The following is a 23661-nucleotide window of genomic DNA, read 5'->3' as shown; positions in this document are numbered from 1 at the left end:
ACAAATCGCCGTCACTCTAAAGTCATTTCTCCGCCGCGCTCGCCATCTATCTTGGCGCACTGGAGTTGTGGAGTGCAATGATGCAACACTTTTTTCAAGAAGTTTTTCAGCCGTGTTTTTTTGACACCCGCAGATTTTGTATTTTCTACATTTTCCACCTTTTACACGCTTAGTAGCCAAAACATTTGCTCTCACGAGCTAGCAGAACTGTGCTGGGGATTCAGTAGAGTGGGGAATAGTGTTTGCTGGCAGTCTTCTGGGGCCCCAAAGACGCTGAGTGTGAGGTTAGGGTTGAGAATCTCGCCAGTCATTTCCTGGGCAACGCGAGTATCGCGGGGGGTGTTGAGTGGGGCGGCCCAAGGCGTTCTATGGATGCAGGAAACGTAACAGTTGACTTTATGCAAGAGAGTCGCTGAGCGACCGACTGACGCAGAGCTGCCGAGTCAGTGTGTCGTGGAGTGTCGAAGTGTCCGGACGTGAGCTTTTGGAGTCCCGCGGATCTCCGTGTATTGAGTGTAAGGGGCTTCCTGCTGTTTTGTTTCCAGGAGAAGCGCATCCTCTCTCTCCCTCGCCGAGATCGCCGGACACTTGTCCGCAGGAGCAGTGTGTGTGGGAAATTGTGAATGTGGGGCGAATTGTGCTCGTCACCCTGAGAGTCAAAGGGCAAATATCACGCTTCAGTGTGCGCCTCTGTCAATTGGCCCCGGCACGGAGGATTGCTGGCCAGAGGGAGGCGCACTCGGGTGATGCTCTCACCTTGAGGAATCGCAGCCGGGAAAAATCTCACGCTTCGCCACAAATTGCCATTCTCACGCTACGTGTGCACGGCATTAACAATTGATACCTGAAAGTGTTCCAAAGGCCACTCGCTCGGCAAAGGAGGAAATCCCACCAGGACAGCAGCTGCCCGGTGACCTTCGGCACACTGGCCAGCGCGCGCCCGAGGCGGGACAGGAGGGAGAGAGAGGGAGAGAGGCAGAAGAATGCGACAAGAGTGTGTTATCGCGCACAAAAGACGAATTAAACTACACACTTGCCCTCATGTTTTCTCATGCCTTTTCCCTCACATTAACTCATCAATCCAATGTATCCCGCAGATCTCCGGCCAGCAGTGATTTTCTCCTCCAAGCCACCAATCAGACATGGCTCGATCAATTGGCATTTTCCTGGGAATATTCCTCATGATCTCTGGTGAGTAACCTTCTCCCGAAAAAAAACAACACGCCCCAAATGCACTCTGGCCACGGAAAAAATTCGTGTGCTGTAATTTTTATCGGTGATAAGCGACTTTGTCACACGATTTCACGTCCATTGGAAAGGCCAGAGTGCTGACCAAGGCAAAATCATCATCATAATGATTAATTTTCGGGTGATTTTTAGAATGAATTGAGTGCAAATTAGCATGGAAATTGCTCTTTTTACAAATTGCTGGAAAAACGTTGGTTTTCTATTGAAACGCACAATTGTGCTAATGTTGCTTCATTTTGAAACTTCTGAGAAATATTTTCTCGATTTCCTCTTTAAAAAAAATTATCTGATTTGTTAGAAATATTCCTTGATTGATTTAAATTGAATTTTTCAATTTTGTGTTGGTAGCAAAAATCTCAATGTTTGCTTATCTGTACTAAAGTTTACTATCTTATCTTTTCTTCCTCTCTTTTAAATATAAATCCACTCCGTTTTACTGTAGATTCCTGATAATTAAGTAAGAAAGTGTGGCAATTTTAGGTACAAACTCGAGCTCTTAATTTACTTCAAGAATTGTTGAAAACAATCTTAGCTTTTGATGTTGTTCAATGTAAAGATGCTGTCAGAGATAAGTTTCTAACATACAAACTAATAATGTAGAGTCTTTGTGAGCAAACATTTGGGTTGATGAACTGCATTTGGTATGTTCTCTGCTATTGTTTTGATAAAATGCTTTCTGAAGATTCTCTTCGTTTACTTTCTCTGTCTCTGTAGAGTTGAAAAATGTGAGTGACGCTTCTTCAATTGCTCCACCCTGTTTTTGGACCTTGAGAATTAGCCAAAATCTAATTGGAAACATTGGAAAAGTGGGCACTGATGACCTTTCGCGCGTTGTCGAAATTTTCCTCCGCTAAAGGCACCTTTTTTTTAACACACAACAAGAAGTCAATTAGTCATAATTCGCTAGTTTCGCTTCCCTTGCGAAGATGACTAAATGGACAAACTATGAGGGTGTGTCATACAGTAAAAGAGTTACATGTGTAATTGTTTTATGACACGAAAAGCCGAGGGTTGAATGTTGTGTATTATGAGAAAAAAAAAGAGAAGAAAGAAGCGAAGCTCCCAAGAGAAATTCTTGCTGTGGAATGATTTCACAGAGTGAATCTTGTCAGCAAATCAATTTAGAACACATTTTAGAAGCCAAGAGAGTCTCGATGGAATTTAATTATACGTGCAACAGGCAACAAGAGTCAAGTGGGACAAAGTATAAAATCTGGAATTGTTATCGGGCAATTGTATTGAGATGTGCTTTTCAGATTGTATGTATTAAAAGTTAATGACATCAATGCTGTGTTCGTAATCAGCTCTCAGGAGGTAAAGTTCAATTTGTTGTGTGGGGTGTTTCACACTCTACTCTAGAGTAGAGCAAAAAAATGGGGTGGGGGGGATTTTTCATTTGAAATAACAAAACGGCGCATTCACACTCAATCAATCGCATGGGAACAAATTGTAGTTGGAGAAGAGTGATTCAAATACAAGCGACAAAGCGCGGAGGATTAAACAAAGGAGGTTGAGTGATATAAAATTATCGGTATCAAATGATGTAAAAAGTCGACGGGCTTCGATGTGTTGTCACCACATTGCGGGCCAAAGTGGAAAATATTGATGAATGCTCACAATTACTCGTGACTCTTATAGTGTGCTTTATTATTTCAATCTCTTGGACTTTGACACTGCCTTTTCCACCATACATCATTCGCATGTCTGAAGACGCTTTAAAGGTGTTAGCCTTGTGTGTTCCTCCAGCACTAATTGAGCGCTTTTTTTTTGGTCGTCGACAGAAACTTAAGTTTTGGGTTGAGTGGTTGTGAAAAATCACTTGACTTTTGAGGTGGATTTTGTGGATGTTTTCCATTTAATGACTCTGGGTCACTCATAAACTGAGTAGAATATTCCATTTTCTTCCTTCGACTGTGTGTCAGAACACCCAGGAGTGAAAATTAGTGTTGGCAAAAGGGAAGGTGAAAAAATATTGAATTTGTGTGACTTCCTGAATTTCTTTTTCTCTCTCTCTCTCTGGGGCGCGTTGGGAGGACGAATAATAAATTTGAGCCATGAATAGAAAATTAATGTTGGAAGTGGCTTTTCGCGTTGAGTGGGTGAGAAGAAAAAGTTAAGGGTGACTTGCTGGCACAAGAAGAATGGTGTAACAATTTCGATTCCCTTTTTTTTGGGCAAAAGGTATTAACACACACTGTGTGGTGGCTGAGAAGAGCACAAATAAAATTCTTTCCCTTTTTTTCATATCAAATGAACTCACATCACGCGATTTTGAGGTTTTCTTGTCACGAATGTTGACGCATTTATATGGATAAGAATATGTGAGCGCGCGAAGGAAGAAAAGATATTCGCACATTTGATATTTCCAGTTCTTGTTTTGTTTGTGCGCTCCGAATGGGATTGCTCTATTGATGAAGAGACACATGGTTGGGAGTGGAAACTGCTTGCAAAGACAAGGCGACTGACAAGAGAGAGAGAAAGAAGGAAGGGAAGTTGGAGGCGAGGTGGAGATTTACTGTATTGTTTATCTTTTGAATTTAATAAAATGCACAACGCCCTCAAATAAAGGCATCACTGGCGCATTCCATCAAAATGATGCATGAATACTTTTTTTCTTGTAGAGTGAAATTCAATTTTCAGCGCTCTTCTTTATTACTGCTATAAATTCTCATTTATTTACGCATTTTTATTCTATCAATTGTGTCCTCAGAGTGTAATTTTTATGAATTGAACGACAAATGAGCAATAAATTGGGGGGTGCTTTTGAATGGGATGCGCGCGCGATGAATGGGGGAAATTTTTCACTCGCAATTTCACATCAACGACAGTGGCGATTGATTAGCGTGTAAATATATTGAGACAGAAACTGAGTAATTGTCTCTTATCGGTCGTTATGATCAAACTTGCAATTTTGATGTGTTAATAAATTGCTCATCGTATGAATTTTGTTCGTCTTTGCAGCGAGTTTGGGTCAGAATTTGGATCTCGATGGCCTGAAGTCGCAACTGCCCGAGGGTCTCTTGCCGACGAATTTGAACAACATGACGGCGCCGATTGAGGACATCAGGAAGCTGGCCAAGGATAAGTGCAACACCGTGTCCGGAAGCGATGCGGCCTTTGAGGCGATCGAAGAGGCTGCTGGACAGTTGATGGAGTGCATGACGACGCTTTTCAACTTTTCCTCGCTGACTGAGGAGATTGAGAAGGCGCAGCCGAACGGTGAACTGGACACGGTGTTCAACAAGTACTGTCGAAAGCGCCACGTTGCCAGTGAATGCTTCATGAACTTCTCCAAGGTGCTGGAGCCTTGTCTCACCAACGAAGAGATTTCACACAAGGAAGTGTACACAAACATCAGCAACAGTCTGCTGGGATTCGTGTGTCACAAGGATGGCGATCAGATTGCGCTGTTCATTGCTGAGAAGGGCCCAGAGTGTTTCCAGGAGCGCAAGGATGGCATGATTGAGTGCTTCAACAAGACCTTCCCGAAGGTCTTTGATCGCGTCAATACCATCAGCAATGAACCGATGTCACTCGACAATTTGCCGAAGTTTGTCTTTGGTCCTGATCAATGCCAGTGAGTTCAATATTTCGCTCCTTGCAAGCGGGAAAATATGATTAAAATCTCGTTATTATTATTTTCCTATTAGTGACATGGAAAGGCTGCAAATGTGCGTGGTGATGGAGTTGGAGAAGTGTGAGGAATCCACACCAGCTAATCTCGTGGATTCTGCCTTCAAGTTTATTCGCAATAATACACCATGCCAGAACGTCACTTCAATAAATGTGAGTAATCGTGTTGTTTTAGAGATGCTTTTTCTGTTCTTTTTATGTGGCAATCAACACACGAAATTGATAAAGACAGAGAAAAAGATCACGTCTGGCAGCATTAAGGCATTTGAGGAAAAAAATTTAGCAGCACAAAAAGATTTATACAGGTTTTATGGGTTAGGAAATAACATTGATAAATCATCTCGGATGTTTAAAATCACTGTCTAAGGACGATATTTGGTATTAATTCATATGAAGTGCAATAAAGGAAGCAACAAGGCATGATGTCAATTAGTTAAAATATAGTTAAACCATAAAATGTAGGAGATTTATCATGTTTCATCGCGAAAAACGCTTTTATTCTCAATTGGGTCATGCTCTTGTTCATGATATCTATAGAGATTAGTTGCATAACTTCATCAATTGTCGATATATTTTAATTGGTAATGATTTCAGTGATTTTATGAGATTTCATAGTGCATGACATTGGGCAGAGTTGATGTGTAAATAAAACCTGAGATTACAAATGCATTTAATGTGGATGGAATTCTAACAAATACTCATGTTTTATCAGTGGCGTTCAATGTCATTTTTTATGTGTTGATTCACACAGGAAACGATTTAGTCTATGTTCTCTGCTTCGTATTTTTTTCTAAATGTCTCTATCATGTTCACAAATTCTGATCACTGTTAATGTTTTAATTTATCTCCACTTTCAGAAGGGACGAGCCAATAGTGCGGAGAGTTCAAGGGCTTCGCATGTCATTCTTGGCGCTGCTCTGCTGGCCAATGTGGCCAAATATCTGCTATGAATTTAAGAGAGAGAGAAAAATATTCGAGATTTCGCATATTGACTGTGATCCTCATGAGCAGAACAAGCTGAATACAAAGATAGGATGAAAAGTGAAAGGCACTTTGGACAGTAGAAAAATTCCCACGTTAGAAAATCACATTCATTGCATGAGAGAGCAAAGAGAAAAGTCTCTCTCAGTCTCTATATAAAAACAAAAAAAAAGATTTATGTGTGTCGTCTAATTACATTAATTGGCAGTTGAATTGAGAGATGAAGAAGAAGGCAGAAGTATCGATGTTAAATGGAGAAGATTTACTATTTTTTACACCTTGGAATGTTTGTTAGAGATAAGTTGAAATCACATTTTTCTGGATGTTTTACAGATTAGTTGAGTATTTTCTTTATTATCTTGGAATTAATGGTTAAGAACAATTTTTTCTTCCTTTCCTCGCGCACTCTTGAAATATTCCTGTATATATATATGTATAATTGACGTTGCCTCCTTTTTGCGGGTGTGTTTTTCCGTTCTTTTTTTTCCCTGAGAATTATTCTGCAATACTCTTTCTCTATGGCGTCATGTAAAATCAATAATAAATGTGTAATTTATATGCGAAATATTTACCCACAAGACTGTTGTCTGTAGAAATCGTGGACAAGTGACTGGAGGCGAGATTTCTCGTTGGCACTTGCGAAAGAGTGTCTGATGCTGTTCACTGTGATTTCCTCGATGGCATCGCGGGGTAAATTGAAGGTCTTGGCACACAATTCGATTTCCCTGCTCAAGCTGGTGTTGAAAACGCCAAAGTCATCAGTCTGAAATTACGATGAATTACGAAGCTTGCAGAATTTATTGCATTCACGCGAGACTTACGCAAATTGCCACCGGATGGCGAGCCTCCAAGAGCTTCCCGATGTGATGATTCTCAACATGAGACACAGTTCCGCACTTGAGATTGCTGCTGACACAGCATTCCACGAGGATTTTCTTGTCCAGCAGCATTTTCCACGTCTCTGAACTCTCATCCATAAATGTTCCGTGTCCAATGCGATCCATCCCGAATTGCAGCATCTCCAGATTCTCCGCAACTGTTCCTGTCGTCTCTGCGCAGTGAAGAGCGAGCTTCAGACCTGAATTTCTTGCTTTCTCCAGCACTCCTTGGAAATCCCTAAACTCTGTATTCTCTGGATTTCCACTCAAATCAATGCCAACGATCAAATCAGGATATTTCTCCTTCATCTTCACAGCGAGCAGAACGGTTTCTTCGGCAACTGCGACGCCCTTCGAGCGATCGATGGAAGGAATTAACTTCACGAGGATTCCGGGATGTTTCTCCACGCCTTTGCGGATGCTTTCACAAACAGTGGACAAGTAAGTTTCCCTGGACATAAAATCAGTGGCTCGAGGCGTTGTCCTGATCTCCAAATACACCACATTGTCCACTGCAAAGTCCCGGATCACGTTCTCAGTGGCTCTGGCCAGTCTCTCAGGACAGTCCGTTAAGTCGTGAGCGTATTTGAACTTTACAAAACACCTGTTGAATAAAGAATCCCATAGAATTGCGCCTTCAGCACTGCACAATATGCTTACTGTGTCAAGTCCAGAAGTTCCTTCTCCACCTTGTAGGCTTCGGAATTGACATCCTGATCGTTCCGGGGATATTTCATTTGATGCAATTCCAAGATGTTTGCGTTGCTGAGACTGCCATTGAGGTGAGCATGAAGCTCCTGAAAAGTGCTGATAATTAGCTACGCTTTCCCAACTGTCTTCTTTGCTAAATTATGTAGTAATTCGTGCAATACTCACAATTTTAGGAATACTTTTGCAATCCATGCTTTTCTCATGCGGCGTTTTTGTATAAACAAATGCTGTTAAATGGCTTTCATTGTCACAATCCGCTCGTGAACACCTTCAATTTCCGAACGGAATTTTTACATCGAATCTCTAGGTGGCGCTGGATGTGGAGCTTTAAATGGACAACAAGACTAACGATTTTGCCCACAATTATTTTGAAAAATTCAAAAATGCATTAAATAAAAAGATTTTGAGATGTTTTGAGATATTTTTTACGATTTCAAAACATTTTCGACTCACAAGTTGTATTTGAAATACAAATTGAACCTTATCTTAATTTTCTTACTGCATATTTTGTGATATTTAGTGATTTCGACTTCTTCTGAATTGATAAATAATTTCTTACCAATTTCTTACGCTTCTTGTGATCGCGTGTGTTTTATTTGAACGCTAAATCTCACTTCCCGGACACTATTTATTGTCTCGCGGTGTCACGACAATCACGCGCGGGCACGATTTCAAAGGAAACTACACTGTTTGATTTGATTGGGTGTTTAATTACTAAATCAATATTCATAAATGGAAGACTCCATCAGCGACATGGTGAAGGCGAAAGACTCTAGAAAACACCTGATAAACCGTTTTGGCTCATGAAAATCGGGATTCTCAGACTTTGACGACTGTGAAGTCAATGAACTCAAGTGTTTCGATGTATTCATAATAAGTTAAGAATATAAGGATAATATTTATCTGTGCTTGAGATAGATTTTAAGCTTGTATATTTCTTGCTTAAGATGCATCTTTAGTGCATGTTTAAGTCTGAAATGAAAGACTGCAATTCGGATTGATGTCCATATTCAGGGAATTTCCCGACAAGCCCGATTCCTCAGAAATCGGGCATCGTTCACATTAACTGACAATTATTATTTGCTGAATAAATCATAACGAGTATTGTGAGGTCGTGAGAAAAAAAGTGTGTGTGGGGAGAGAGACATAATTTTCATATATAACAAGTATCGTCACAAGAGCATTATTTCACGATATTTATTTCGGTGTGTCAACAGCACTGTACAAGGGATAAGTCGTGTCAATATTGGGAAAGCATAATTAAAGTATAATGAAATTTTTCTCCTCTCCGCGCCAGCAATTTGTGGTGTCACGCGGTGTTGCTGGAGCGCCCGAGAAGTAACGGAATTCCCTTCCGGAGAGCGCCAATCCAATAATTCACCCCTTTTTTCACGTTTCCAATACGCTTTTTTCCTCCTAATCTCCATCGCCGCCTCTCGGGATGCTTTTGGCTCTGGCTGGCTGGCTGTGTGTGTTTTGCTAAAGCCAACGTAGTTAATTTCAGCGCTATCCCTCTCGCTCGCGCGCCAAGCGTGCCTCCTTCGCACTCTCGCTTAAGTTATTTGATCGCATTTACACACTCTACATTTGGAGTGTGGAACAACAGTTAAATAATCGGCACTTTGATTAATGATTCACGAGATGAATTACATCTCATCAGTTAATATTGGGCTGGCTAAGTGCTATGAGACCATTCCGAGTGAGGGGGAGGCCGAGGGAAAAGTGAGAGAGAGAGAGAGGCTCGCAGTCAGATATTGGGAGCAAAGGGAGTCTGCAAATGATCCATTCACAATTTGCACAATGTCTGCCAAGCACGCCTCGACTTTCACGATAATTTCACCAGTTGCTCAATCTCGCAGATGCCCGATAAAGTTTTCGGCCTCTATGACTGACAATAGATGCTTTGGGCTGAATATTTGATTGGATTTATGGGTTAATTAATTTTGAAATCATTTTTCGGAATCCACTTGAAGTGTCATTCAATTGGCGCATAATTTTCCGGATTTCCTTTAAAAAATCAGCTGTCAAGGTGTAGTTTTTGAGAATCCAAGCATTGAATTGTTGTGTGAATAGAATTTGCGAAGAACTTAACCAAAAGCGAGCATCACAAGTTGCTTAGTGAACCGCGATCTTCGTGGAGTTTTCTCGGTGGTGAGGATCGAAGAAAGCAATAATTGCGTTAGTTTGTCGGATTATTTGGTCGCCAAGACGCCATCAAATTACACAATATTCTACTGTTGATTTCATGTAATTCCATGTGTATCGACATTATGAGAGGAATTGTGCAAAATAATACTCAAAAAAGCCAATATACATAAGTGCGGTGATTAAAATTTAATAATTTTCTATTACAAAGATTATAAAGCTTTCGGTGCTGATTCAATTAGCCAAATGGAAAACTGACTTCAACATTATTTTCACATTATTATCCATTGTTTAATGAGGTATTAATTTAATAGCTCCTCAATTTGTATATGGTAGATATTTACTAATTGTCGAGTGTAAGATAAATTACATGATAAATCATGCGATTGATTAAAATTGTGGTTTGATCCAGGGACAAATTGCAGTCTGGAAGAGAAGGAGAATTTCAGGGTTGTTGATCTTCTTCTTGAGTCATCGCGCTGAAAGGTGATGACATTGCAGATGCACTTAATGATCTTGTCGAATTTCTCGGCTTGCGAAAAACCGTGAATTCCGCCGTTAAATTCATAAGACATTTCGCTGGCAATTGCAATATAAAGCTTCGTGCACGTCAGTTTTGATGTTTTCCATTTTCCCCTTTTCACAGATTAATAAAATACAGTGTCGGGAGAGAGGTTCATCGAATCAGAAATGCGAATGAACTCAAGACCCTCCTTCGGAATGAAGTAATCTTTTTCTTATAAATATGGGAAGAGTGCATTAATAATGGTTTTGTACAGTGTTTTCTGAGAAGTGGAGAAAAATTTCAATTATACTATCTTATATATATTTATTCTTTATTCATAAGATAGAGAAAATTGCAACCTATACAATTTATTTCTTCCAATTACATTGAGGAGAGAGAGAGATAATCTACGATTATTCTATGAAGTAAAGTTGAGAGAAAAAAAATTCCTTTGCCATTGGTTAAGATGATTCCGTGTAATGAATTCGCTTGAAATTGGAACAGAATTGACGCAGTGGAAGCAGAAGAATAAAAAAAAGGTATGGATGGGAAAAATGTTGACTGTCGATAATGATGAGATTATGGAAATTTCTTATATTACTTTTATTTCATTTAAATCCCATTCTAGGTTTTTAGGTTGCAAATTTGCGATGTGGATTAGTGATAATCGAATTGCGCGAAGGAGAATTCTAGCTCGGCTATTGTGACTGTGCCACAAAGTATCACATTCAAATGGTGATATTCTCTTTCTCTCCCAGTCGAATTTGGGGGATGACATGATGAGTGGTTGCGGATGCCTAATGAATGATTGTGAGGCTGAATGTGCGCCTTCTGGGGGCTGCGCGGGAGGTCAATGAGGGGAAGTTGTATAGCGCGAATATTTGTATAGATTCCTATCCTGGGTGTTATTGGTTTTCCTTCTCACTTCTCACCCAGTCTGTTCACACAGTGTCTCAGCCGCGGTGGCCAAAATCCAGCGATTCATGCGCATAAGCATCTCGTTTTGCACATCCTGTGCCCACAATTCCATCATATAGTACTTAATGTATGCTATGTATTTTCAATTGATGTACAATTCGTCCGTTTATTTGACTTAAATATTATTATCTATTAATCATTGAGTACATGGAATGAGTCCCGAGGAGCGTTGGCGTATTTTGCCTCACTTCTCTCCAAGCGACTACGAAAAATTCTTCGGCAGTCTCTCATTGAGTTGGTGGAGTGAAGGAAAAAAATAGGTGGTATTGAGGAGGGAGTGAAGTCTCGATGGAAATGAAGAAGCGTTGCAAAGTGGGAATTTGTTTTATGGGTTCCAATACAAGCTCGATGTAACGTGTGTAATATTGGGAGAATAATACAAATTATCTCCTCATTATTTTTCAACAATATATTGTTTAGAGAGACGACAAGAGCATTTGCGAGCGGGTGTCGGGGAGACAGAAGGCGAGCAAAAAGACACTGCTAAGTGGTGATCGACGTGTAATTGAGAAATTGGTGTGTAGCTCGAGAGATAAGACACTTCTTTGGCCTTCTTTTTTCCCCCCTCTGAACAAGACCACATCTCGTTGAAGGTCTCATTTATCCATTCTTTCGCTCTCGCCACTCTCAGAAGATGTGGTGTAAATGATATTGGAGTGGAGCGTGGCGCGAAAGAGGGACGAGAACGGCGTTGGAGGTGAGGAAAAAGAAGTGGAAAATGAACATTTTCACTTTATCAGCGCGGTGTCAAATGAAGAGTGAATTATTGAAGGGAAATGTCAATGGAAGTTCTCAAGTTGATTTCGCCTCTTCGGGGGAAAATTGTGATTTGAATTTAAGAAAAATAAAAAAGTGTACAGAAGAAAGATAATTAGGAGTCGAAGGACGAGGCGAGAGCCAACGATGGAGATAAAATGTGGTCACCATATGGTTGTAACACAAACAAGTTGCCATGCAATGAGGGAAAAAAGGATCTCTCGTCTCCTTTTGTCCCAACAATAAGTGTGAAAGACTCTGAGACGAAGAGTCAATAGAGTATTTTCAAGGAGATTGACGATTTGGAGTTGCTCGTTGTGGAAGAGAAGGAAAATATTTGTCAATTAATATTCTCTAGACCCTTCTCTGCCATTGTTCCTTTCTTGATGCTTTTCAATTGATTTTCCGATATCTAATTAGAATTCAAAATATCAAGTTGAACCAGTTTTTCTCTGGAGGGATGCTGGATTTCATCCCTTCAGGAAGTTTCTTCTTTTATATTGACGATTTTGCAGACTTTCAAGCCGATTTCTGTAAGTTTTTAAACAACTTTATGAAACACTTCTTTTTATTTGGAAAATAATCAAGAAAATAATTCAGAAGAACATTTGAAATTTTTCTTCAAACTCGAAATTTTGTTCAAAAACTTCTTGCAAATCATAAGTTTTCAACACAAAGGTTTTCTGTGGAGTTTAGCGTATAATTCGTGAGTTACACGAAGGTATTTTATTAAAACATATATACAATAAACTATTCATGGAAGTGGTTTACTCGATGGCAGTCAATTTGAATTTGCTCAATGAATTACTTGAAAACTTCCCTGCTAGTGACTTGTAAAATGTTTTATTTGTTTTTACAATTTTCAACGCAGCGCACATGCACAAATACTGGCGCGAGACAGTGATTTGAGGATATATTTCTTCAGGGGAAGGCTCTGCAGGACTTAATGGTGTCTGGCGCGGAGGGAATTTGGCGTCTGGACGTGGTCAGAGAGGGATTTTCCATATCATTTTATTCCATATTGCAGCTATTATTCGTGCGAGAGAATAGTTTTGACATGAAACTAATTAACATATTTTGTTAACGCCCAGAGGTGGTAACGTGGTCGGAGACCTGACGCTCCGATTGGATCCGGAAGCCGTGTGCTCAGAGGCTCTCGAGTGGGGTACCCACAGTCATGCTGTTACCCCGGCAAACTCTCACACACAGCCAGTCCAAGTCACAGTGTGAGACAGCATTGGTGTGGCGAGGAAGAGCGCGCGCTTGAGCATATCCAACAGAGACTTGGGAATGCAAAGAAGGCGCCCGAAGTCATTCGCGTTGTGTACGTCGATGTAAGCGTATCGCACTTTTATCGCAGTGTTTCAACGGCAAATCTGTATAGTATTGATCAGTCTTTGCAAAGGGATTTGTCACTCAATCCCCATAATTGGTGGGTCTGACGATGAGTTGGAAGTTGTGAGAATCTGTGCAGAAAGCGATGCAGAAATTGTGACATTGCCACAAACAGAGAAAAAAAGAAGAGGAAAAGAACAGGAAATAATTATTAGATTGTTTGAAAGTTGATAAAGTGTATAGTGCCATTTTTTAATTTTATCAATTACTTTCATTTATGTAGCGAAAGAGATAAGACACTGTTTTATATGTTGTGAGTCGAAGGCGGTGGAGGACTTGAAAAAATAATATTGAACAATTTATTGTCAAAAAAAAGACTCAAGTGGAGATAAGGCAATATTGCATGTGGTTCAGCAGTGTGGCTTTTCTGAGACAATTAACTTTGTTTTTGAGCGAGGGAGAGAGCAAATATTCACGGTCAAGGTGAATCACATGAAAAAGGTGATTAGTGACTTAGAAGTTATATGAAATATTGTGCTTATTAATCACCCCAGAAGCATTTGTGACAGTTTGCGGAGATTGTTTAATGTGAAAATCACTGTAAACTCTATATAAAATATAATTCACTGAGCTCTTTTTGTGCAGACCAGATCAAGTTGATCGCTTGGATAGCCGTTTGACGATATCGGTAAATACTTTATCAGCCTCCATTTCATATGAAATCAGCAATTAAATTGATATAAAAGTTGTCAAACTGCATTTGAATTCCGAGCTTGATGCTTTGATGCAGAAAACATGTGACTAAAGTCCAAGTTTTGCAGTTCGGAAGAGAAGACAATCGACATGTTGTGATTTTCGAGGAAAACGCAGAGGTCCTTTTCGCTCCTTCGACGCCTGCTAAGCGCGAGGATGTGTGCGCCAAATGGCCATGCTGGGCATGAAAAGGTGGCTCATTGAGGTCCCTTGACCACTCGCAATACAGAGTTCACTACTCTCCGGCACTTGAGATTTCTCACCGAGAAAACTCAATGTGAATGTGTGCCGAAAAGTTACCTCCATTCATTTCCTCATGGGCGATTGTCTTCATCGGTCGGCATTTTGGGGTTCAAGAGAGACAGTATTAATTACCGTTTTGTGGGGTTTTCCCTAGTTTGGACTGGAAATTAATTTGAGAATATTGGCAAGTTTTTTTTTCTCTCTCTTCACCATATTTTCAAGTTCATTCACTGGCGCTCAAGTTAGTGCGGTGACTTTTGAGAAATCCCGCCCCAAAATCCGTGTATAGAAAATATTTTTTTTAAAAGTCTTTGTAATGAAATTTCTAATCTATTTTCTCTTGATGTATTTTTTTTCAGTGATTTTCACCACTTCCTCGCTAAATCACTAAACGTTCAAAAGGATTTTTTCTGTCACGGAAGTAAAGCGAGCCCCTGTTGAGAGGCTCGCGCTCAAAACTTAACAAAATTCGCGTGAAAAATCGTGATCCCGTCCCTGTTTATGTTGCTATGGACGGCGGACGGATCGACAGAGACTCAGATTTAGGTGACGATTCTCCAATGGTAAGCACAAAAGAAGCTTTTCTACTTCTTCTTCTTCCCATGAATTATCTATTTTTCATCCAAAGTTAATATATTTGTAAATGCTGTGTGAATCTCGTCATTTGTGCTGTGGTGAGGAGAGACGTTGGGTGTTATGATAATGTGGTGTACCTGAAATAAGACGTCAGTGATTAGTTTTCGAGTGAAGGTCAATTGTTCATTTAAATTTCAATTAATGTGGACAGTCGCTGGGAGAGTGTTTTTATTATTAGGAAAATATCACCAAATGATTTCAGCAATGCATGAGTTAATTATTTTTTTTTCCATTGGAGATCTTATGTGTTCCGTGTTGGGGATATTTTGCAATATTCATTGAAGGCTAGAATGTATCCCTCTTTTCTGTTTGATCAGCCGATATGGGCAAATGCGGAGAAGAGAAGAGTCCATGGATGAGCAGAGAGTCATTAAATTTTCGTTATCTCTGCCTATTTGTTGGATATTTAAATATTACATTGTCTCTATGTACAGTTGTATGAAAAATTGTTGAGATATTCTCTGACAATTTCCAATAATTCCTCGATAAATACGCAATACAATATTTACGCACATGAGTCAGTGTTATCGAGAACCTTATCTCAACAATTATTCCCTCGCAGGCAAAATTTTTGAGCAATATTTATTCTTCTCTCGATATTTTGTCAAATACAAGTCTACGAGAGACCATGAAATGACTATTGAAAAATACATTGATAACTCCAATAAATTGCAACTATATTGACAGTGTGAGATGAGAAATGCGTCAACATTTGAAATCTGAGCGTCTTTCAGCGGAAAATTTCATCCTTCTCCCGAGGGTGTGGGTGGAAAAATGCTTTGATTGATGATTTATAATGGGTTTTCTGTACAAAACATGTAACCTCTTTTTCTCACCATCATCAATGGTGTGCTTCTTCTGAGCAATACTGGCTGTATTATTATTAAAATATGAAATGAGGAAAATCTCAAAGAGTTTCTCTACTCAACTTTGAATGTCAGCCTTTTTCTTCTATCATCTCTCAATATATTTATATTACAGTTTCACGGTGATTTTCACACTTTCATTCTGCTGGTACATTTGTAAAAAATATACACTCTTTTTTTCTTCTTAAAGGAAGAAAGCACTGGTAAAATATTGCCTTTGCAATGCAATATGACACGATGATGGAAGGGAGGAAATTCTATCTCTGATTTTATCGCATCACAAGTGAGAGTTTTCTCCCAATCAAATACATCATTTTTTACCAGATAATCTCTTCACTTCAACTAATATCGTTATTTTAATGATTTTTCAATGAAGTGGAAGTAATTTGTAGGGCTTTTTTTGCACACATTGAAGATCTCCTTCATCCGTTATTTAGTAAATGATCTCTCGTGGATTTTTTTTCGAGGATGTTCAAGACAGTTGAAGTGATTTCTGATACAATATATACTGAAATATGGAGAGAGACAGACAGTATTTGGTGGGTTTTGCTGGTGAGAAAACAAAAAGTGTGACGAAACTCTTGGGGCTGAAGACAAGAAAGAAGCACGGGCGTGTTTTTTTCGTTGAACTTGTTCAATTCAAAGCGCGCGTGCGATGTGTCAAAATAAATTCACTGGGCGTCCCGCACCAAAGCGGAATTCCTATACTGATCACTGGGAAGCGATTCGGGGCTTTCTCCATGTTCTCACTGAAGTAGCCCAGACAGATAGCAGACCTACAATGCAGTCGGCATTGCTGTTTTTCCATCCGGGACAGCGGAAACATCGAGTGCGGGAAGGGCTGAAAAGATGTGCAAATAAAAAGAAGTTTCTCAACAATGGCCAGAGAAATGAAGAAAGTCATTGAATGAGGCAAAGGAGATGTTGAAGATCTCATATGGATCATGTTCGTCCGTTTTTTGCACTTCTTCTGCCACCGTCGAAAAGTTCAGGTGTTCATATTGTGGCTCTTTTTGCACAATCTCTTTAATTATATTGGCCACAGAAGAGTTCAAGCTGCCACAGTTTAGCTGTTGAACGCCATCCTCGTGCCTTCAATTTTACCTGGTTTGCAGTAAATCTCTTAAATATCAATTTCTTTACATTTCGCCGATAACACTCAATGCTGTAAGATATTCAGTAATTTCTCATGATTGCAAAAGCACTGTAGAAAAAAGAAATTGCTTCATTTGCAACTTTCCGGAAGGTTTTAGTTCTCATTTGGGGATAAATCGCATTAAATATGCCGTTCTTGGTTGTTATTGAGAATATTCAAGAAGAAAATTTTGTGGTACTATTGAGAAGGGTGGTTTACCTGAGTAAATTCGAAGGGATGAAATAGTTTACCTGTTAGTTATAAATATGCATGCATTTCCATAAAATCGGGGCAAAAAAGAGATTTTAAAGGTTCTCTGTGGGTGAAATTCTTCCCCTCAAAATTCTCGGGAATTTTGAATAGTGTTTGCTTTGCGAAATGAAATATTTTTACCTTAGGAAGATTCCGAAAAGAGACACAACAATCATAAAGATATAAAAATGCAGAGAAAGCTTGGTGAATCTTTTTTCCTCACAATCTTCGGTGAAATGCAACTATGATTTACTGGCATATATGTCTGTTATATTCTCATGTTATTTACCCAGAGAAGACCATTTTTGGGAAAAGCCCAAATGTAAATCATACCTCAGCGCTTGTGGAGGTAAGAAATTCAGCATGGCTAGACAGGGTTAGGGGCTGATGAACTCTCAATTCAAGTGATTGTATCTCAGAAGGCCAGGGGATAATGAGACAGGGTGCATTTCGAGGAATTACCATTATAAAATTCATGCCGAAATAATTTGTGTGCAATTTTCATGTGAGTCTCGGGCGAAAATTACGGCGTTGTCTCTTGAGACGGAATGTCGAGAGATGAAATTCATCGTTTCACAGTTAAAATTGATTAACACATTGAGTTAATTTCCGTAAATTTCCATCAAAAGTCCACATTTTTTTTCGCCTTCGACTGCCTCACTATTTCACGAAATTATGCTTTTATTTCTCAAAAATAGCCGAGAATACGGCAAAAGAAATATTAATATCGTGTCTGAGCAATTAATTTTTTCACTTTTAATTCAATTTAGAGTGCTCTCCTAACAAAGAAACACAATCGTATAATGTGTAAATTGAAAATGAATTAATAAATGTTTTTTTTTCGTCTCTTCTCCATGGTAAAGAACTCAAATTAAATTTTAAATAATTAGATTTTTTTCCTCTGCATGGCGTCACATCTCTTAGTCGATTGTGTGGTTAAAGCGTGTTGGGTGGTCAAGAAAAATCGAATGGATTTTTGAATTGAACAACGCACACAGTGTGCTAGTCTAGTTGCTCATTGTCACGTGCTTTGTGATTTCAAACCAAGACAAGAGATTGGGTTTAAATTCAATGTCCGTCGGCTGTCGCTTAGATGCAAATTAGATCCTTTTATTTCTGGTCATTTGTACATTTTACTGCAGAATTTCAGTCGTCATTTGTGTCATTTCAAAATCCAGTAAAAGACACTTTAACAATTTAATTGTTGATTTAAAGAGTTCTCAATAACATATCGAACTTTTGGTAGAGACAGCGTGGTTCGCACATTGTGTGCTGTACCACTTGAGAATATTCTCACATTTTCTACCCTCTTAGAGCTGTTTTCTTCGGAAATATAAGTGTGAATTTGTATGAGAATGTGAGTGCGAAAAAATTAAATCACGATGCGGGTGTTTTATGGATGTTTCCAGAGTGATTTTTGATGGGTATTGGCTGATAAGTTGACACTTTCTCGAGGGTGTTTGTGGGACAAGCAAATCAGACTAGTTAATCAGTGTGATGTGAAATGTGCCAGCATGTATTTTCATTGTGGAAAATGTGGGAATTGGTCAAATGCGGGGATTTTGCGAAATGGAAATTGATGAAAATTAATAAGGATGAATGACTATGGCCAGTGTGATGGCGATTGTGGTGTGAAGAACCGGCGCTGTGAGACGAAAATACGTACATCTATATATATGTGGTGTAAGAATTCAGCCAGGTCGCATATAATGATAATTAAATATGAAAATTGTTCTTGCGAATTTTGCTTTGTAGTTGAGCCAGAGTCTCTGTGTTGTGTGTGCACTTGGCAATGTTATATGGATGGCAAGAGAGAAAATGTTCATTGCGCGCGTTTTACGATTATTTTATTACACGGGCATATTCGGGGCGTGGTTTATTGAAAGAGTACACACAATTTTCATATGTGGTGAAGTCTCTCCTCGTCTCACTTCCCAGCATATAATATAAAATGTACAGTGAATTTCATATATCGCCTCTGCGGTGTGTACAATTTTTATAAGCATATCCCCCCGATGAATGTGTAGAGTGAGAGAGAGAGAGAGGGAGAAAGGGGAACATTGGCGAGTGAGATGGCGATAAGGGAGCCGCGCGCGCGATATAAAGTCAAGAGTGCACGGGTTGATGGAAAGAAGAAGATATTAAGAGGCAGAGAGCCGGGGAATTGAAGAATCGCGGCTGCAACTGTCCATGATATCGAATGAAAATGAAGGAGAAGAAGAGGAATTGAGTCAAGAGGGGGAGAGACTCTTGTGATCGTGGAAAATACCGACATAACGCGCACCAATGCCAGCTATTTGATAGACACTGCGACCAATCAAGAGCCAGCAAATCGTCACAATTGGCATTTTCATCGCCATCGAACCCTCGGCATCGCTGTATGCCGAAAATTTTGATAAGTCCCAATCACAGCACGAAGAAGTTCTGCGCAAAAGCTCACATTTAACTACCCTGTGTGCCACACATAGTATACATATTATACCAGACAATTTGCTCTAGAGAGAAACTGCGGCGCTGTGATGGGAAAGCGACTTTTCATTTTAGTCAAACAATTTTTCACATAAAATTTCTCAATTCATTACACATTGTAGAGTGGCAAAATAAGAGTGGGTAATTGTATATAATGATTACAAATTAAATAATTAAAATAATTTTATTACAATTGCATATGATGTGTAATGGAAAAACTGGAAGATGGTGATAAACTACATTTTCTCACCTTTTTTCACATTTCCACAGCTTATGACCATCTCTTTCTCATAAGCAGAAATATGTGTAGCAATATTAAATAATAATGTTGAAATAATTATTCTTGAAAAGTTGTTAATATTCTTGGTTATTTTCTCCTTGCGCAATGGACAAAGGTCCAATGCTCAACGACAAACCAATACAACAATTATCTTAATAAATTTTTACACATTTCAATTTGTACATCGAAAATTCCAGAAAAAGGAGCATGCAAAAGAGAGCCTGCAGGCTTCTTTTGCCATTCACATCTCTTGAATATGTTGACGGTGCAAAATTCTGGGAAATGAGATGCTTTTGCCACTGGATTGCTTGGGAAAAGGGTTGGTTATTTGCATTTTGTAAGGTTTCGAGTTCTCTGGTCATCGTTAATTAATTTTTAACAACAAGAGACGAGCAATAATATTATAGCTGGCTTTTATTTAAATGATTGCGTAAATTTGAAATTGACGAGAGAAAGAGAGAAAAAGCAGAGCATATGTGAATAGAGATGGAGAAACGTACAATTTTCTCGTGTGAGACATAACAAATTTTCAATATAATGCTTCGTATGCCTTTTTATTGCTACTTTATTCGTCCATGTCCATACTTGAAGAGATGTGGCAAGAACTCGGGGTGAATGAGGAGGAATAGATGGAAAGAATTTGAGTATTTCTCTTTATGCAAATTGATTATGTCTCTGAATATAACAACTGTCGTTTAATGGCCAATATTATTGTTTAAATTATACTTGTGAATTGCGATAAAAATAGAGAATGGAGATGGAATAAAGATGAATAAGGCATTCCCTTTGGGTGCGAAGGGGATCCACTTAAAATGTGGCGATTGTATGGGAAATATACAGTTGATGGGGTGCGAGAGAGGAGGAAAACTAATAAATTCCGCTTCACATTTTATTCCTATTCCACTGTACCATTCTCATTTAGTTTCTCCCTCTCGCATGCAATTGCTATTTAATCGTCTCATCGTTAATTACTTATTTTACGATGGCCACCAGCTCCCGAAATTCTCATAGAATTATATCTCGAGAGTTGCACTATTTTTGGTTCACTTTCATTGATGGAGAACTTCATCTGAGTTGCGGAATAAATTTTCTAGTGATGCGCGCAAGAGGGTTGAAATTCCATTTACTTTCCGAAGTAAAGATCCAAATTTATTATACAATCATCCTGTAAAGGTTTGACTGTGAATAAAGATGAGAAACTACTGATTTTCTACAGTTAAAATCAATTTCCAACCATATGCGTATCTCGTATTTCAATTATGAACACACATAATCTCTGGTTTTCATCTGCTCACCCTCGAAAATGAGCGATATAAATTTTAAAATTCGGGTCCCAAATTGCAGGTCAATCTTTCTCAAGGATATCGAGACAATTTGAATACATAAAAGTCTGTATATAATTTCTCTATACTTGGGGGTTGAAAAATGAAGTCGGAACATGGTGATTTTTATTACGCTCACGCCATGAGGGTTCGTTTGTGTTCTTCAGTATAATGTTTTATGATGGTGTGTCTCTTCTATTCCCTCAATTCAATATTGGGTGAAATATAGGTATGGATCGCTTGCAAGGGATTTCTCTCGATATTTTTTTCTCAGTCTTCAAGTACTTCCCAGAAGTTTGTTTCTTCGTCATTCACACTGATTTGTCCCCTTATTTTTCAATCAACCGGAGAATTCTTTGCAACATTCTTGCAGAGTGATTTCCGTGGAAAACGTGTGTTTCGTTGAAAAATGGGGAGTTAGTGTGTGTGTTGTAAATAATAGTTGTGCTCATGCAGGAAGACAGGATACACATGAAAGCGCACAATTGGTCGAATATCCCGCAGATACGTAAGATGTACATGATTTCTAGATATATTGGGTTTGCAGGGGAAAAAAAAGATAGTAGACAGGAAAACGACAAGTGATTGAATGTCTTATAGTGTGTAAATATTGGGATATTTCCATGAAGGAGATTTGCTCTTGAGTATGCATGACATGAGCCACACAAGTTCATTGAGAAAATGTGAAATATTAGTCACTCCCACGCTCCGGTCAAGAATCATCTCTGGATCGCGGACAGTTTGGTAAATTGTTTGAATAAGCTATGATATAAGGTGTGAGATTGTGAGATGGAAGAAGAATATTGAATATGAAGGAACTTTGAAATTGTCTATCTTCGATGTGTCTTAATAGAAAAGTCAATGAATTTCTTTAAAGAGACAAAACGACTGAACACTAATATAACTATCAGCGAAAAGATATTTTTAATGTTCACCGGAAATGTAAAATTTCCAACATTTGTGTAGTTTTCTCTGTGTGTACATTCAATGGCGTGTATTGAGAGGTTAAAAGCTGAGGTGGAAAAAAAATCTTATAACATTTCCAATGTACAAGCAATAGATATTTTTTCGCCTCTTCGGAAATTTTTATATATATATGTGAAAGAGTGAGAGATATTTTGTGTATTTTCTCTCTGTGCCTTTGTAATCTGCAAAGTCAATAATGTGCAGTGTAAATCCGTACATTGAGTGGAATATACACAAATTTAAATAATAAAGTACAAAATTTTCTTTATGAGTTAAAACGAGGCGAGAAAGTTATTAATGCTTGTGACCTGTGTAAATGATTTTTACGTTGAACAATATCAGTTTTTTTCGCACACCTTCGCTCGCGGAGAGGTGAAGAGAAGAGAGTGGAGGCAAGGCAAATAAGCTGAAATGCCTGGTGGAATAAAGAAATTACTCTTTTATCGAGAAACGGTTATTTCATATTTCACATCCTCATATTTGCATTGATAATTTTCTTATATAAAGTCACACCGTTATTGCTTTGGGAATTGAGGGAGTCGAGAGATGATTTTTCCCAAACTTTGCCCCATGAATAAATGGACGATTGTTGATTTGTGGGCCAAATGGCGATTTCTTGGACTTAACAAGATGATTGTTGTGTTTGATGGACTTTTAGGTCTCACCGAGCATTCGTGGAAAAAAAAAATCACAAAATTCACTGTCAGACGACATTTCAATACATCACCACAAGTTAACGTGAATGAGAGGAAGAATATATTTATTAAATAAATATTTAATTCGTTTGTGTAATTATCTTTTTTCATGCCTTTCTGTCTCTCCATATTAAGGTCTTTTGTGTAAAGTTTTTTCAACACAGAAAATGTCACACTGTTAATGCTAAATATTGACAGTGATACTTTTTGAGTTATAAGAATTGATTTTTCCTTTGGATCGTGACTAAACGGATATTTTTATTGCATAAATATCCATTAAATTTGGATTATATGGGATTGCTAAAGAGACGGGAAAGAATTTCTTAATTTAATTTATGCCCTCCTCATGCTTGAAATTCAGCGCATTTGCTTCATTCCGTGTGAATCGTCTTTTTATAAATTTACTGACCCAATTTATTGTGATAGATTTTGTCAAGAAGTAAAAGAAGAAGAAAAAAACACATACACAAATAGTTTGAATATTTGAGATGTCTCTAGATGGGATCGTCTTGTTTGAAGATGTTCGCATTATTTTTTCAACAACAACATTTTATGTCACGCGTGAGAAACTTCCAGTGTTGCAATTTCTTTAGCACACGTGGACGTTTTTTTTTAATTGGCTCACCAATAATCACTTTGATAAAAGACCTCGGTGATATCGTCGCGAGTCATATTTAGGTGAATCGATACGCGCCTCTTTGTTTGCCATTGTGTCATAAACATGAGCATTTTTGCGCTATCACTTTTATTACATATTGTACTAATAAAACTACCGAATTTTGTGATTTAGGTGTAAACATCTCCGTTAATTGTTTACATGACAGTTCTCCTATTTTTTGCTTTCATCTACAACATCATGCCTTTTTGGTAAGAC

The 23661-nt window shown here is 38.6% G+C and overlaps 3 protein-coding genes across 3 annotated transcripts in view; 2 read left to right on the top strand and 1 right to left on the bottom strand.

Annotated features, from left to right (window-relative positions):
* The first annotated feature begins 97 nt into the window (after positions 1 to 97).
* On the top strand, positions 98 to 6427 carry LOC132258068 (27 kDa hemolymph protein-like). Its single transcript, XM_059755171.1, has 5 exons — positions 98 to 515; positions 1098 to 1191; positions 4210 to 4825; positions 4899 to 5034; positions 5739 to 6427. Exons 2-5 carry the CDS (start codon positions 1143 to 1145, stop codon positions 5829 to 5831), a joined length of 894 nt encoding a protein of 297 aa, XP_059611154.1. The 5' UTR covers positions 98 to 515; positions 1098 to 1142; the 3' UTR covers positions 5832 to 6427.
* Position 6428: 1 nt separating this feature from the next.
* Positions 6429 to 7782, bottom strand: LOC132258067 (adenosine deaminase-like protein). The gene is made up of 4 exons (XM_059755170.1): positions 7617 to 7782; positions 7401 to 7537; positions 6684 to 7344; positions 6429 to 6625 (listed from the first exon to the last, which is right to left on the bottom strand). Exons 1-4 carry the CDS (start codon positions 7641 to 7643, stop codon positions 6431 to 6433), a joined length of 1020 nt encoding a protein of 339 aa, XP_059611153.1. The 5' UTR covers positions 7644 to 7782; the 3' UTR covers positions 6429 to 6430.
* Positions 7783 to 12923: 5141 nt separating this feature from the next.
* Positions 12924 to 23661, top strand: part of LOC132258089 (protein dead ringer) — a 60301-nt gene continuing 49563 nt past the window's right edge. Inside the window, exons 1-2 of the mRNA XM_059755197.1 lie at positions 12924 to 13858; positions 14526 to 14729. Coding sequence (XP_059611180.1) covers positions 14676 to 14729 — 54 coding nt within the window. The 5' untranslated portion in view covers positions 12924 to 13858; positions 14526 to 14675. The remainder of the gene's footprint in view (positions 13859 to 14525; positions 14730 to 23661) is intronic.

Source organism: Phlebotomus argentipes, unplaced genomic scaffold (genome assembly GCF_947086385.1).
Source record: "Phlebotomus argentipes unplaced genomic scaffold, Phlebotomus argentipes genome assembly scaffold_4, whole genome shotgun sequence".
Lineage (NCBI taxonomy): Eukaryota > Metazoa > Arthropoda > Insecta > Diptera > Psychodidae > Phlebotomus > Phlebotomus argentipes.
The sequence above is the reverse complement of the archived record's forward strand: the minus strand, read 5'-3'. Positions and strand labels throughout refer to the sequence as shown.

Bases quoted from the DNA above. Each gene is read 5' to 3' on its own strand.
- LOC132258067 (XM_059755170.1), bottom strand. From the start codon at position 7,643: ATGGATTGCAAAAGTATTCCTAAAATT. The intron at 7,345-7,400 runs GTAAGCATATTG...TTTATTCAACAG, and splicing joins GAACTTCTGGACTTGACACA to GTGTTTTGTAAAGTTCAAAT. The intron at 6,626-6,683 runs GTAAGTCTCGCG...TCGTAATTTCAG, and splicing joins GCCATCCGGTGGCAATTTGC to ACTGATGACTTTGGCGTTTT.
- LOC132258068 (XM_059755171.1), top strand. From the start codon at position 1,143: ATGGCTCGATCAATTGGCATTTTCCTGGGAATATTCCTCATGATCTCT. The intron at 1,192-4,209 runs GTGAGTAACCTT...TCGTCTTTGCAG, and splicing joins AATATTCCTCATGATCTCTG to CGAGTTTGGGTCAGAATTTG. The intron at 4,826-4,898 runs GTGAGTTCAATA...TTTTCCTATTAG, and splicing joins TTTGGTCCTGATCAATGCCA to TGACATGGAAAGGCTGCAAA.